The sequence below is a fragment of the Piliocolobus tephrosceles genome, chromosome 9, assembly GCF_002776525.5.
Source record: "Piliocolobus tephrosceles isolate RC106 chromosome 9, ASM277652v3, whole genome shotgun sequence".
NCBI classification, from domain to species: domain Eukaryota; kingdom Metazoa; phylum Chordata; class Mammalia; order Primates; family Cercopithecidae; genus Piliocolobus; species Piliocolobus tephrosceles.
The window spans coordinates 18642603-18659303 of record NC_045442.1 but is presented as its reverse complement, the minus strand read 5'-3'; the positions used below and the strand labels follow the sequence as shown (position 1 = coordinate 18659303).

The following is a 16701-nucleotide window of genomic DNA, read 5'->3' as shown; positions in this document are numbered from 1 at the left end:
CACTCAAAGCCTACTGGCAGTTTGATTGAGATTGTTTTGAAGCTATAGATCAATTTCAGAAGAATTGACATCTAAACAATATTGAGTCTTCTGACCCATGAAATAAGATATCTCTCTTCATTTATTTAGGTCTTTTATAGCCATAGTTTTGTAGTTTTCAATATCAGATCTTTACATCCTTTGTTTATGAAATCTCTGAGTACCTCAAATTCTGAAGTTTCAGTTTCTAGTAGTTCATTGGTAGTATATAGAAATGGAATTGATTTTTGTAGGTTGATCTTGTGTTTTTCAACCTTGCTAAACTCACTTATTTGTTCTAGTTTTTGATATAGATTTTATATTAGAATGGCTCTAAAGTAGACTTTTTTCCCAGGTCTAGATTAGCTCTGCTCCTAAAGCATGACTTTTCTGGGATGTCTGTCAAATGACCTGTGCATTCAGCAAAGTTTCTTCATTCTGGATGGTTAAAATTAAAACATCCCCCAGCCTTATAAGAGCTTTGGTAGTACTTCTTTAGTTAATTTTGTAGAGACTCTGTATATATGTATGTACAGCTTAGAATTTAGTCAGAGTATCAAGGGGGCCTTCATAAACATTTCTTTCTCTGTGTATTTTCCTCAAATTCCAGCTGCCATTACTTCCTCAGATTCTGATCTCTGTTCAGTGAGATCACTGTGCTTTGACTATCCCCCTGTCTGTCCCACAGTTAAGAAAGCACTTCCAGACAAAAGCAAGTGATCATGGGACTTGCTTTGTTTCTCTTTCCTCAGGGATTACGGTCCTTGCTGCCTGTTGTCTGTCTAGAAATTGTTGCTTAATATATTTTGTCCAGTTTAACAGCTGTTTATGGTGGCAAGATTTGTCCAGTCACAGTTACTCTATCATGATCAAATATGGTTTTTAACTCAATCATATTGGTTTTAGCTCTATAGTCCAGTTAAGTCTCAACTATCATGTTGTGAGTTCACTGGAAGAGTAAAATTTTAAGGAAATAATGATGTATAACATGATCTTGTATATATTCATTTTATGAAAATGATTTTAAAAAGTTAATTTCAAATGAATGCTGTCACTTTGATGGCTTATTAATTTACTAAACAAAAAATAATTACGCAAATCCTACAACACTTGTACCTCTTTTACCAAATATATTTATTCTGCCTAGTTATTGGATATATTTACTGTGGACATTTTATTCTGTTTCTTTTTAAATACTTTGGAAGTAGAGTCTTTATACTTATGTCATAAGAACAATTATTATTTCGATTGGACTTATATCATGTTTTGGATATAGCCAGTTTGTACTACATACTCATGTACCCCAAGCTTAGATTTTATTATGAGATAACTTGCTGTGTAGGTTGCCTCGTAATTCAAACATCAGATGGATGATTGGCCTAGGTGACTTTTAAATGCCCTTCAGCCTTGAGATTCTATTATTCTTCAGCAAATTAAATTCAGCAGATGTCCTGAGTGCCATTTTTTTTTTTTTTTTTTTTTTGAGGCGGAGTCTCGCTTTGTCGCCTGGACTGGAGTGCAGTGGCCGGATCTCAGCTCACTGCAAGCTCCGCCTCCTGGGTTTACGCCATTCTCCTGCCTCAGCCTCCCGAGTAGCTGGGACTACAGGCGCCCGCCACCTCGCCCGGCTAGTTTTTGTATTTTTAGTAGAGACGGGGTTTCACCGTGTTAGCCAGGATGGTCTCGATCTCCAGACCTCGTGATCCGCCCGTCTCGGCTTCCCAAAGTGCTGGGATTACAGGCTTGAGCCACCGCGCCCGGCCCTGAGTGCCATTTTAATAGTGTATGTTATATAAGAAAAATTATCTTTGTCTTTGAGAAGCTTAGAATTTCATTAGTGAGATAATACCTACGTGTGTGTATGTGTGTGTGTGTAGAAATAGAATATGTAGAAAGAAGAGAGAAAAAAGGTAGAATAGTTAAAAATTATGTATGATTAATTACAGAGTGAACAGCACAAACCACAGATGCTTGGAATGTTCAGTCAGAGAAAGAGACAGTATGGCAGAAGTAGAATGAGAAAGAACACATCTTGTCATCATGTGTGTGGTGATATCAGCAAAAGAGGACCACCAAAGCAGCACAAAGGAGTACACAGTTGCAGGAGTGTCAGTAAAGAGACCAGCTTAGCAGAAGTAGAAAGTTGTTTGGCCTTGTTTTAAAAAATATGTGGCTAAGTTGTGAACTATGGCAATTTTGTCAACAGTGGCATTTCCTTCAGCAAGTGCCAGCTTGGTGACAGCCTTGGCTGTCTAGATCTGGAAATCTTACGTTTGTATAACTAAGGTTCCACTAGTAATAATGTCTTAATGTTGCCATAGACTAAAATTTTATCATAGAAAAATCCTCATCTGTATCATGAGATATATCTGAGAAACAGTATGCTGTCTGAGGTCTGCCTTTTTGGAGCTGCTAGGTGCTAGAGAAATTCTTTTGAGTTTTATAGCTCTTCTGTCTGTTTGAGTCTAGTAGATTCTAGTCTTTTGTTTGTGTTTAGCTTTTAAGGGTCAAGGTCATACTGAGGTTAAAACTGTCTTGCTGGATTGATATTAAAATCTGGACATAGTATTCCATGCTGACTTTTAATTCTGGTATTGGAAGAGTAATTCAAAGCATACTCGTTTTTATTTAATATTGTTCAAATAAAATCAAATTTAATACACATATACCAGAATAAAAAATTTAGATAAATTTTCTACAAAATGGTAAAAGCACTGAAATTTCTTACCACTGGGTGTGAACTAAACAGATAATAGAATACTTCTGTGATTTAGTTTATTACTAAATAGGAAATATGTATGAAGACATCTTTGAGTATGAAAATTCTGAATTTCAATGTATCATAGGTTTTAATTTTTAAAATTATAGAAGTGTACTTTTTGTCTTTTTTTTTTTTTTTTTTTTTTTTTAAGTATGGAACACGGTCAGGTACAGTGGCTCATGCCTGTAATCCCAGAACTTTGGGAGGCTGAGGTGGGTGGATCTCCTGAGGTCAGGAGTTCGAGACCAGCCTGGCCAAAATGGTGAAACCCAGCCTCTACTAAAAAATACAAAAAGTAGTAATGTGTGGTGGCACACGCCTGTAATCCCAGCTACCTGGGAGGCTGAGGCATGAGAATCACTTGAACCCAGGAGGCAGAGATTGCAGTGAGCCAAGGTCACACCACTGCACTCCAGCCTGGGCAACAGATTAAGACCTGTCTCAAAAAAAAAATAAAAATAAAAATAAAAATAAAATATGTAAAATATGGAACACTTCACTAATTTGCATGTCACCCTTGCTCAGGGGCCGTGCTAGATCTCTGCTTTAATATTGCATCATTTTGTTTGAAGCAATACCAAACAAAAGCTGAAAACATGACTAAGTAACAGATATTAAAAGCTTTATGTATATGTCTTCATTCACATTTTCTAAAATCATTGTTTAAAAAATGCTTGTTTAGTAAGCATGCTAAAACCCTCGCTTACATGTGTTCTTTTTTTGCCCTGGCTTATTTTTGAGGCTGGCTGTGAGTGTTCACGTAAAACGAGAGAAATTCCAACAACAGAGAAGGGGGAGGTTGGGGGGGACAGATAAATGCAATTTTACTTGACAACAGAGTTGAATGTGAGTGTGTAAAATTTCTGCCATAACATAAAACAGATTTGAAATCTTACCAGGTAAAACTTAAAATGTGGATAATGCCCGTTAATGTTAAGTACCACATTAAGTTATTTACAATATTTGATCCCTAGAGAAACTTAGAAAAGAACTTACGGGGATTATTTTGCTGCTTGTATTCTGATCACTTCATTATTAATTCCTGCAGGATCATTTCTATAGCTAATGTGGGATTTTCCTCAGATCTTCTTAAGGCCATAGTCAGAACCAACCGAGTATATATATAAGATGATTGCATTATTTTTATTGGAGAAGAATTGAAGCAAATGAAATTGTTTTAATAAAGAATATAAGACTTTCTCCCTCTTTTATCTCATTAATGTATATTTTATTCTTTTTAACAAGGTAGAATTTTGGCTATAAAACATATACCATAATACATGCTTTTTTGGAAAAAATTGTAAATGAATTTTCAGGGCTGTTGGTGCTGTGAATATAGTACATGTACTTCTATGGTTGTTTTAGTGTCTTTTTTGTTGATTTTTGGCAGATAAAATAACACAAGAAGATATTGAAGGCATTCTACAGAAATTTACTGGGAATATAATGCAAGTTCCCCCCCTGTAAGTTCTATTAGTAAATTTGGAAAAATGTTTTCTTTTCCAATGGGTAACGTGACTCTAGTTAAAATACACGAGTTTCCTCTTAGCATACGGTGAGGCAGGTTTTAAATCTGATGTGCCAAATGTTCAAGTAAAGGTGAGACAGGATGTGGAGTTTTTAACACTCTCTAAGAGGGAGTGGAATGTGGTCTCCTTTGTTTCTGAGTGCGGTCACAACCTGGCATCTGTACTATTACAGTGTTTATTGGCTTTTCTGATTCTGTCAACAGACATCAGGGCAGTTCTGGAGCCCAGAGATGTCTCTTTTCCTAGAACTGTTGTGGAGGGACCAGTCCAGTCTGGGAGGGAAGTCAGAGCTGTGAGTCAGAGTCCTAATGTACACTGCATGTCAGGTGCTGAGACCATTCCTATTGGGCACAATCTTTTGCTTCACTGTTCTCTACAACCAGCGAAAGCAATGAGAGTTACAACTTACTAAAAATATAAGTAGATGGCTTTACTGCTTGTCTTAGTTTCTTTGGGCTGCAGTAACAAAATAACAAACTGGGTAGCTTATGAACAACAAAAATTTATTTCTCACTGTACTGGAGGGTGGGAAGTCCAAGATCACAGTGCAGTAGGCTCAGTGTCTGGTGAAGGCCTGAGATGCCTTCACAGATGGCACCTTCTTACCGTTTCCTCCCATGATAGAAGGGGCAAGGCAGCTCTCTGGAGCCTCCTTTATAAGCATACTAATTTCTTTCATGAGGGCTGCACCCTGTGACTTAGTTACCTCCCAGAAGCCTCCACCTCCTAATATTATCACCTTGGGGGTTAGGATTTCAGCATATAAATTTGGAGGTTTGGCATTCAGATCATAATACCATGTAGCCATATTTTCATGCACATTACCATTTCAAGCAAATTGCCTTTTTTAAAAAAATGGCTGAATTGGTTAAAGGATATGTCAGGATAAGTTTCTGACTTTTTTTTAGATTTTAGTATTTATTTTGTATTTAAAATCTTGGGATTTTTTAAGGAACATTGAAATATCTCTGAGGAGATGCTTTTTCATGATTTTTGCCTCAAATGTAAAATTTAAAAATTTTGGCAAGATCTGCATAAACATTATTTTGGATCATTGTTAAAATAAATTAAACTTATTTATATTTATGTATAAGAATTGTTTTAGTATTTTCTATGATTATTGCAAGGATTTTGTTTTCTAGTAAAATTTTATCATGAAAAGCTAAGGTACACTAAGTAGATTATTTGCTTATTAGCTTCTTAGAAATATTTTGGTAACTTATATAAAAATGAATATTATAGTAGAGATTGTTTCAAGGAAATATAGCTGAGAGTATTATGACCAGAGTCTACTAAATTCCTTGTGCCTTTAACACAGAATGAGGACTTGTAAGGACAAGACATGAATAGATCATCCCCAGAAAAATGATTAAAGAATAAAATTGGTAACACTGCTTATTGTGTGCCAGAATGAGGTTATACCAGCCTTAGAAATATTTAGAAACTCTATCCATGACAGCATTATGGAGTAGGTTAGAATTAAAAATTCATTCATTTTTCAGAAGGATTTTCATTGTCAAGCACTGCCAGTCATCCTTGCTTTCCATGCCGAATCTGGAATTATAATCTCTCAATCTTTCCAAATCCCTCTCAATTCTTGCTCTCCTTTCGTTTCCTTTCTCCTTCTCTCATCTCATAAGCTATTCTGCATTAAAGAAAGATGGACAGAGACTTTCGACTTTGATGAAGAGAGGTGAAGTTGTAGAAGCAAAACCTGCCAGGCCAGTGACTGTGTACAGTATCTCCCTTCAAAAATTCCAGCCACCATTTTTCACATTAGGTAAGATGGAGAAATTTGAAATCATTTGTATTTACATGTACTTTTGATTTGTATTTGGCTACTTTTGTGTCATTTTAATAGATCTGTAGGATGTTGGAGATTTTTTAAAATTTGAATTTAAGGAAAGTTAGGATTTCTTCATACTTTTTTGGTAACACATTTAATGAGACACCTGTAGCTATATGGAGGTTCAGAAGTCCCTTTCTAACTACGCTGTTTCATGTATTGTACTATGTTATCTTACTAGAAAGTTGAAAGTAACATACTTTAGATCTCTATAGAGAAGAGCAGGTAAGGAGTATATACTTTTTAAATTTTAGTTTTTATTATCTTTTGGATGCTTTTCCTTGGCTAGTACCCGATACATTCAGTTTTAGAATTGACATTAGTTTTCCATTGAAAACAAAGCATTTTTAGTTTTTGGACAGGAAACCCCTCACCCCCTTCTTCACCACCTATAACTTATTAAAGATCCTGCAAATATGGAAAAAACGGGTAAGTCAGAAATGTATTCTTGAATACATGGTCACACTTTAAATTCAAGTTATGAATTTTAATTTCTAATACATATTTGAAATAAATGTAAACACTAAAAAGTTCATTTCTGTTGTTTGGAAATTTTATGATCTGACTGCAGAAAGTTGTAAACATGTAAGATCTGTGAAGAATCCAAAGCTGTAGTTCTTAATCCTCAGACTCCTTTAAATTGGGCCTACCCTTAATTTCACAGTGGATTGAATAGGATTCCTTTTAAAAATAATGTCCCCAAATCTTTTAATCTAAACTGTATTGCTTTTTTTGATTGGCACTATTGTTTTATCTGTGTTATGTTTCTGAAGGATATGGATTTGTATCATTAGAAAAAAAAAGTCACTTTGTGTCTTCAGGTTCCTGCTTCTACAATATTTGACAGATAATGAAAAAAACACACTTAAAAAGGTTGTGCTCCATTCCATGAAAATGAAGCAGCTGGTTTGGCAGAGTAGATATTCTCTATGAAAGCAAGAAAATCTCAGATTTTTCAGATTGCATTTAAGTCAGAAATACTTTATTGACTAGGGAGAGCGTAACAGGCCAAAAGAGCTATCTTTTCACTCAAGTCAAATATCATGCAAGAATGCTAGCACACCTGCGTTTCATCCCAGTGCCCACTTTTAATCTCAGCCGTGGCCCCCAACCATGAGCTGACTGAAGAAAGCGGGGGGTGATTAAAATCCCCAGATGGTGAGTTTTGATTAATTCCCCCAAATGACTTTATTTGTACCAGTAAGACTTGAAGCAGCTAGAATGTAGTCCTTTTGTGTGGAAATGTGGCAGCTCTTTTCAGGAAGTCTTGCTGGTGAATAAAAATAACGGAGAGCCCTGTTCTTAACCAATAAACTTGTGTTAAGAAGATATTTAGATTTACATTCAGTTCTGGGACATTGTATAATTTTAAGTTGTTTTATGATTTCTTCAGGAGTATTTCCAAGAGAACATTTAAATAAACTGAGTTCTTCATGTGTAGTGCAGTACCCCAAACATAATTCTTGTCACTGTGAAAAGGGGTTTTTGGTTGGTTGGTTGGTTGGTTGGTTGTATTGTTTTTGAATGTACAAATCAGAAAATATTTTAAAAATCTACAGCTCATGATGGCAAAGCTACCATTTCTAACTGTTTACAACCTATTAAATGAACAAGTCATACAGATCTGAAAATATTTTTAAAAATCTACAGCTCATGATAGCAAAGCTGAGATTTCTAACTATTTAAAGCCTATTAAATGAACAAGGCTGAAGTATTAAAGTGGTATGACTTGCCAGTTAATTTAAAATGTGTTCATGAGTTTCTGCTGTTTGCTTTCTCCACACTCTGACTTTTCAGTCTCACAAACACATATGCTACTGGATGAATAATTTATGTTTTAGTGCATAAATATTTTATCACTCAATTGTTTGCATAGTGCATTTTTACATTTGTTTAGAGGCATCATTTCTATGTAAAGTGGATTTCATAGGAGGTTAGCAATTTACTATGTCACTGTTAACATTCCAGATGTTGAATGTGGAGGAGGTTTTTATATCAGAAGCTTGGTCAGTGACATTGGAAAAGGTAAGCATAAAAATGAATTATGAATTATCATTTAGAGAGCAATACTTCTTTTCAATGGGAAGAGGGAATTTTCCATTTTTCTTATTTCTGAGTACTGGCCTTAGGAACTGAACTCTTGCTGCCTTCAGCTTTAAAAGCATTGTAGGTTTCTGGCTTGCAATTACCAGCCTCAGCAGCTGCAGTGAAATGCTTGTAATGGGAAAGAGGAGAAAGAGAGAATAGAAAATGAATACAGGAATAATGAACTTAGGGCCAACATCTTTTCAAGTACAAAAGATTTTAACTCAAACTAGGGATAGGAAAAAAAAAAGATTTAACCTTCTAAAAGTTATATTCAAATTGTTTTAAACTGGAAGCCATAGTCTTTATAAACAGCCAGAAGGTTTCGGTTCTGGCTGTGCCATTTACTGGCAGCTGTTGCACTGGACAGGTCATATGATCTCATCTGTGAAGTGAGGGTAATCTTCATGGGATTGCTGTATGAATTAAATAACAGAAACGTGTGCAAGTTCTTTGTTGATTTTAAAGCAGCTTATAAGGTGGATTATTAAGTATTATTTTGCTGTTTAATCATTTCTTTATCTCAGGGCTCTTGGTTCTTGGATTATTACACTCGTGCTTTTAGGTGATTTTGAGAGATTTGAATTGAGTACGGTCATTTGAACAATTATAGACTATGAAATACTGAATCAATTATCTTCTGGATTTTTTCTCCACCTTTTGTTGCCATAGAACTGTCTTCCTGTGCCAATGTGCTAGAGCTGACCCGAACCAAACAGGGACCATTTACGCTAGAAGAACATGCCCTTCCTGAAGACAAATGGACAATTGATGACATTGCACAGTCTCTTGAGCATTGCTCATCTCTTTTCCCAGCAGAGCTCGCACTTAAAAAATCAAAACCTGAGAAGTCTAATGAACAGGTTTTGAGCTGTGAATATATAACTCTAAATGAGCCAAAGGGAGAAGATGATGTAATTAAGACGTGTTGAGATGACCTGGGAATATCATCATTTTCTAGTTGACATTTGAATCCTGTGTGCAGATGCAGAATGACAAGCTACATTCAAAAGACAAACAATATTTCTAACTTTTCTTTTTTTTGCATGAAGAAAAACGTCCATCATTTACAGTTTCAATAGCATATAATTTATTTGCTATGCATTATAAATGGCCTTGCAGTTGCTCAGTTGTTTGCTGTGTTGTGGAATGTTCTTTTAGGATATTTTGTATTGTGAAAATATGAATATGATTAGATTCAAAAAAAAATTAACTTTCTGAATTTGATCTGGCTTAAGTCTTGTGAAAAAGTTGAACAAGTTTCTAATCAAAGAAAAATATGTGAGTTCCATGTTTCTTTAGTTTCACAAAAATGAACATAATTTAGTGTTATTTTTACTTTATTTAGGCTTCCTGGTGGCTTCCTTTTATTGAAATTCTTTAAGTTGTTTAAACTGGCCATTATTGATCTCTTTCTTGTGTTTTGGAGAGTTTATTATTAAAAACATTTCTTTGATAAAATGGCCATCATCTAGTAATACCTGTGTTAGTTTAGATCTTGGAAATGAATAAACTTTGATAATATTTGTAAATGAACCAAATTATTACTGCTACCACTAACAGGTTGTAAGTAGAAGACTAATAATTGAAGTCACCTTCCTACCGTTAGAGCAGAAGACAGCTCCTATAGTTTTGTATTTTGGCAGCTATGAGATATGTTCATGGTAATTTCAACATGGTTAAGCACTTTGTACCAAGTTACTAACATCATTTTTGTGTCTTCAACTAAAACCTTTATTCTTTAGTATTTATTTAAATCTCTCTATAGGGCGTTATCCCTGTGACATTGTTTCTTTTGTTTGCTCTTTCCAGAGATATTTTTAGATGTTGAGATGGCTGCCCTGCATTTCCAGCTAATCTCTTCTGCTCTAAATATTTAAAAACAGTTCTTCTCAAACATTTTCTTTCAGATAGCTTTCTGAAAGTTCCCTATCTCTCTTTACCATAATTTTTTAAATGCAGTCATATTATAATAGTAAACTTCATATATAATGAGTGCTTCATATTTTTGTTGTGGGAAAGCAATATATTATGCAGCCAGTCTGTGGAAACATTCAAATCCCTCTTCCTTTACTCAAATATGGTTTCAAAAGGAAGACTCATGAGAAATTTCATAAAATACAGGTTTTTAGATGTTTATGCTTTGTCTTTTTAAAGGTGTTTTCCTGCTTTGTCATCTCTAACTCTGAAATTTAAAGTATGTAAACTAAAGTAGTTTTATTTGTGCTTAACCCAATTGAAACTCAATGTAAAATATTATATATGCATCAGTACGGCATTTTCAGCATATTGGCAACATATTTTAAATGAAAACATTAAAACAATTCTTAGTATGAGACAAAATTGTAAGGAAAAAGAATGTTAATACCATGATGCATTAACATAACATACCAAACACACAACGTCATAAAATGAAAATGTGCAGTTTTAAAACTGTTCATATCTGGTGCCCCACGGTGCGTGTCAACCAAAGGTGGCAGTGGCTGCGCCTGCCTGTTGGAATGGTACAGGTTACAGTATGTCCTCTTCCATTGCAAGTTAAAGTCCAAATAGAAAAATACTTAGGTTTTAGAACACATCGGAGATATTTCTGCTGTATTTTTCAACTTAAAAATTGACACATAGAGTTTACTAATAGAGGAGTAGAGATTGTTGACAATTTTTTTAAAATGATAGTCACCCTTTTTCTTTTATATTTAAAACTGAAGGAACTTTTGCCAAATGGGAAAATTACTGTTATCTCTACCATCTTAATGTAGTAACTTTAGAATTTAAAATTTTATATTACTATTTTCCTTTTTGTTGTTCACATAGTCTTAAGGCACCTATACTTTTAAATTGACTTTTTCATTTGATATTATCTATATGTATTTAGTTGTGATAATGATTATTTTAATTATATTACTTCATACTCTTAATTTATTTATCTATTGCTGAATACTTAAGTAGTTTTAAATTTTATTATGATAAATTCCTGGGAGGGGGATTATTTAGTGAAATAATATGAAGAACTTTATGACTTATGTTTGCCTTATTGCATTGCCAAAGAGTTGGAACATTTTACGGTGTTACCATTTGAGTAGGGGTTTTATATGTTGTTTCTAATTTAGTAAATATAGGAGAGAAATCAAAGTTTTTCTGATTTGCTTTTATGTGATTTATATGTATACTCTGTTCATTTATATAAATAAATATCTTAATGATTTCTGTACATATTTGCATGAGTTATTTGTGTTGTAAATACCTGATAGAAGGATTTTTCATGGTCTGTTGTCCTTTTAATTTTAATTTTCATTTTTGCTAACTAAATTTGCTAATTCTAATAATTCTTCCTCTTTTATCGTTGTCAGATTAATAAGTATGAAAAGTTTAAAATTTATTGAAACTTCAAAATCTTATCAGCTCTTATAAGCAGTTGAAACTGATTGAGATACTCTGAAAAGTTCAAGACTCATTCATAAAACAAATTAGTTTTCCCTGATAGTCTGGTATTTAAATACCAACTCAATTTTTTTTTCATTTTTGTCAAAATATTCAAGAAATTTCTGTGTCTTATATTTTTCTAGGTCTAAACCTTCATGACGTAATAAAGTTGTTTTACTCGTAAGAAAACGGTAAAAGATTTTAAAAATCTGAAAATGTTTCAACCTGGAGCATACCAAATCACTTCATTTTGACACTTTAAGTTTTTTATATTTGAAAAATATTCTCTTAAAAGTTGTTAAAAGTCATAGAATTATTTTATTTATAGTTTTAAAATCCAGGACCTTTATGTAATAGAGATTTGCTCTTTGCAAAATCAAAGTTTTGAAATGCGAATAAAGACTAAACATACTTTCCTCTACCTGTACTGACTAGGTTTTTTTTTTTTCTTAAATACTTGAATTAAGACAAGCCATTGACTCATCATCAGAAATGATTTACTGTATTAAATAAGAGTGCTTTGTATCAGATCTTCAGTACATTTTGTGTCCCCTGACCAGTTTGAAATTTGTATCAGAGTTACAATGAACATTTTGAGGTTCAATTAGATGGTGAATTGTTCTGTTTCAAAGAAAGTAAGTAGTTTACCTTATATCATGATGTATATAATAGAAAAAGATGTAATTCAAAAGCACTGTAAAATGCTGAAACATTTAAATAGAAGAAAAGATAATAGACACAGTTTTATGCACTGAAATGAGTATAATGGCCTTGTAGTTAAATTTAAAGAGGGATTGTCTTGAAACAATTTCTTTCTCTAAGGTATGTATGAGCAGAGCTCTAGTTTGTCCTAATTGTTCATTAAACACTATTTATTAAGCAAATTTGTTAAGGCAGTTGAAACAGCAGTGCCTTCAATTGTTAATGTGTGGGCTAAATTCTCTTTATGAACAGGAATATCTTCACATTACTGCTATAAATAGTGATACTGGTCAGAAAGTTGAAGTTGGGGAATTATTTTGCTCTTGTTATCCATAACCCTTAAAATGCAGCATATTGATTTCTATCTTTACCATCAGTCAACTTTTTGATCCTAGGTGAATCACTTAATCTGTTTGGGTCTCAGTTTCCTTATCCTTACAACAAAGGAGACAGACTAGTCCATCTCGAAGAATCTCTCCAACACTAAAATATTAGGCTTCCAAGTGGAGATAATTAGTAATTATTTTGCTCAGGAACTCATTCCTCATGAACCTGAACTTTTATATTTATTCATTCTGGAGAATTCCCATCCTTCATTTCTTTGGATATTGCATCTCTTCCAGCTAGTAATCCTATTTAAGTCTTTTTGTTTTATTGTATATCTAATTACTCTTTCGTATTTTCCATCTCTTTATCCCACTATGCTGCATACTGGGGAATTTCCTCCAATCTTTTTTCCAGATAATGAATGCCTTTTGCTATTTTTATTTACTGTTTAACAATCATATATTTATTCCAGTCACTCTTGTGTTTTATATTTATTTATTTTGAGACAGAGTCTCACTCTGTTGTCCAGGCTGGAGTGCAGTGGTGCAATCTTGGCTCACTGCAACCTCCACCTCCTGGGTTCAAGCGATTCTCCTGCCTCAGCCTCCTGAGTAGCTAGGATTACAGACGTGCACCACCATGCCCAGCTAATTTTTTTATTTTTTATTTTTAGTAGAGGTGAAGTTTCACCATGTTGGCCAGGCTAGTCTTGAACTCCTGACATCGTGTGATCCTCTCACCTCAGCCTCCCAAAGTGTTAGGATTACAGACGTGAGTCACTGTGCCCCGGCCTTTTGTTTTTATTTCTACACCAGGTTTTTTTCCTCCAAAATCTGCCTCTTCTTTTTTCGTGTGTTGTCTTACTCTTTCATTAAGGTTTTAGTAAAATGCATTTTTTTTTTTTACTTTGGTATTTAATATACATACAGAAAGTCACACATAACTGTATATCTTAGTGAATTTTCACAAACCAAACATGTCTATAATCAAACAAGTCAAGAAACAGAACATCACCAAGGCCTCCAGAATCCTCTACTGCTTCATTAAGATTATAGATTAGTGTTTCATGTAACAATGTAGATTAGTAATTTTGTCTGTTTTTGTGCTTCATATAAATAGAAGTATGTGATATGTATTCTTTTATGTCTGGCTTCTTTTGCACAAAGGTACAATCATCAGGTTCTTCCATATTTTGGCTGTCTTAGTTTGGGCTGCTATGATAAAATATCATAGATTGAGTGACTTAACATACTTGTTTCTCAGAGTTCTGGAGGCTGGAAGTCTGAGATCGGGGTGTTAGTATGTGGTTGGGTTCTTGTGAGGGCTGTCTCCCTGGCTTGGAGAGGGCTACCTTCTCATTGTGTCCTCACATGGCCGAGGGAGGAAGCTTTGTCTTTCTTCCTCCTCTTACAGGGATGCTGACCCCATCATGGTGGCTCCAACCTCATGACGTTGTCTAAATGTAATTACCTCCCAAAGGCCCCACTTCCTGTTCATTGTCATTGTTTAGTAGTATTCAGTTAATACCACTATCGATCCATTTTACTGAATGATGGACACTTGGTTAGCTTTCAATTTTGACTATTTTGAATAATGCCTCTATGAGCAATCTAGTACTTGTCTCCTGGTAAACATGCACACATTTCTGTTGGAATTTTTTTTTTTTTTTTTTTAGAGAGCCTCGCTCTGCTGCCCAGGCTGGATGGTGCAATCTCGGCTCACTGCAACCTCTGCCTCCCAGGTTCAAGCAATTCTCGTGCCTCAGTCTCCTGAGTAGCTGGAAATAAAGGCACACGCCACTACACCCAGCTAATTTTTTTGTATTTTTAGTAGAGACAGGGTTTCACCATATTGACCAGGCTGGTCTCAAACTCCTGACCTCGAGTGATCTGCCTGCCTCAGCCTCCCAAAATGCTGGGATTACAGGCATGAACTACCATGACCTGCCTCTGATGGATTTTTCTAAGACTGGAATCTAGGTTGCAGAGTATACATATGTTAAACTTTAGTAGATACTGCAAGCAGTTTTTCAAAGTTGCTGTACCACCATGTATGAGAATTCTGATGATTCCACATCCTTATCACCACAAAGTATTTTACGTTTTCATCTTAACCATTTAGGCACATGTTTACTTTATCACTATATGGTTTTAATGAGGTTTTCTCTGATTTCTTAGAGTTTTTCTTTATGTGTATTTTTTAGTCTCATTTTCTATGTAGTCTATTAGTCTATTTAGTCTTATTGTCTATTTAGTCCTAATAGTCTCTGTTAACTCAGTTATCTGGAATTCTTAGGGAGTATGCTCTAATATTGCTTGTTGAATCTCCCCATTCTCAGCCAAGGAAGATTGTGTCCTACCTTGTGTTCTTTGTGTTGCAAACTTGGATTATGAGTTAATTCAGTGAGACTCTGTGGGAGTGTGTGTGCATGGGTTGAGAGTGTCCTTCCAGAGAGATTTTTGGGATTGTTTCTGCTAGGCACACCAGAGATAGTGCTGTTCCAAAATCCTTATCGTAAATGATCATTGCAGAGATGTTTTGTTATTGTTGTGTTGTATTTTGTTTAATTTAAAGCCTAAGTCAAAAAAAAAAAGCTTCCTTATTTTTGCCCTATGTTTGTGGTAAATTGTATTGTAGTCTACCATTATATTAAATGTATAGTCCTTTAAGGGTACCAGTTTTATGTCTGTGTTTGCGAGTATCACAATTCCAAAACCTACCTCTCAAGATCCACACTTCATTTCCATCCCCACTTAAAATGCAAACCCTTTGGTTACAGAGAGGAGTAAATCTTGCCTCCCTTCCCCACTACCTGGATTGCTGTAGCACCAATAAGTGTGTTTATCACTCTGGTTTTCAGAGTGTTCTTTATTTTGGACCCTGGTCAATTTCCTTTTAAGTTCAATTATTTTTTAAAGGAATTTTTTTAACGTCACATTTATAAGCAATGGAATTCACCATTTTAAGTGTATAGTTCAGTGAGCTAGCTTGAGGTTTAACTTGCTCTTTTTCTAGTTTTAAAGTAGAGGCTTAGGTCACTTCTTTTCAAACTTAAGCATTTAATGTTACCAGTTTTTCTTTGAGCACTGCTTTAGCTGCATCTCATAAGTTATAATAAGTTGTCATTCAATTTAAAATAATTTTCATTATGATATTTCACTTTACCTATTACTTAGAAGTGTATCATTTACTTTTTGAATATTAGAGGATTTTCTATATAAAATTCTCTAGTTGATGTTTAATTTCATTGCAGTGAGAGAATATAAAATACATGAACATAAAATATGTGATTTCCATTCTTATAAATTTGTTAAGACTTGTTTCATGATTCAGAATTGGTCTACCTTGGAATTTGTTCCATGTACATTTGTTAAGAATGTGCTTTCATGGTTGTTGGGTGGGTCATTCTGTAAATATCAATTAGGTCAAGCTTGTTGCTTGTGTTATTCAGGTCTTCCGTAGCCTTAATGGGGGGTTTGTTTTGCTTTGTTTTGTTTTTTATTTTTGGTTGACTTTGCCTATCAGTTACAGTGAGAGGAGACCTGCAATCTCCAATTACAATGTTGGACTTCTTCAGTTCTTTTTTTTTTTTTTCTGAGAGGGAGGCTCACTCTTCCCTAGCCTGGAATGCGGTGGCGTGATCTCGGCTCACTGCAACTTCCTCCTCCTCCTGGGTTCAAGTGATTCTCCTGCCTCAGCCTCCCAAGTAGCTGAGATTACAGGTGCCAGCCACCAAGTCCAGCTAATTTTTGTATTTTAGTAGAGACGGGGTTTCACCATGTTGTCCAGGCTGATGTCGAACTGACCTCAAGTGATCTGCCCGCCTCAGCCTCCCCAAATGCTAGGATTATAGGCGTGAGCCACCACACCCAGCCCTTTCAGTTCTGTCACCTTTTTTTGCTATATTTGTATGAGAGCTTTATTATTAGGGGCATATACATGTAAAATTGTAATGTCTTCTTGATAGATTGATCTGTCATTATGAATGTCTGTATTCATTCCTGATAGTA

General features: G+C 34.7%; 1 protein-coding gene and 1 non-coding gene across 2 annotated transcripts in view; one reads left to right on the top strand and one right to left on the bottom strand.

Annotated features, from left to right (window-relative positions):
• TRUB1 (TruB pseudouridine synthase family member 1) overlaps window positions 1-11454 on the top strand; it is a 39280-nt gene extending 27826 nt beyond the window's left edge. Inside the window, exons 5-8 of the mRNA XM_023206661.1 lie at window positions 4170-4242; window positions 5949-6088; window positions 8123-8179; window positions 8912-11454. Of these exons, the coding sequence (XP_023062429.1) occupies window positions 4170-4242; window positions 5949-6088; window positions 8123-8179; window positions 8912-9171 (530 nt within the window). The 3' untranslated portion in view covers window positions 9172-11454. The remainder of the gene's footprint in view (window positions 1-4169; window positions 4243-5948; window positions 6089-8122; window positions 8180-8911) is intronic.
• Window positions 3260-3368, bottom strand: LOC111538944. The gene has a single exon (XR_002730514.1). It is a non-coding gene; the product is annotated as a U6 spliceosomal RNA (small nuclear RNA).
• Window positions 11455-16701: the final 5247 nt, after the last annotated feature.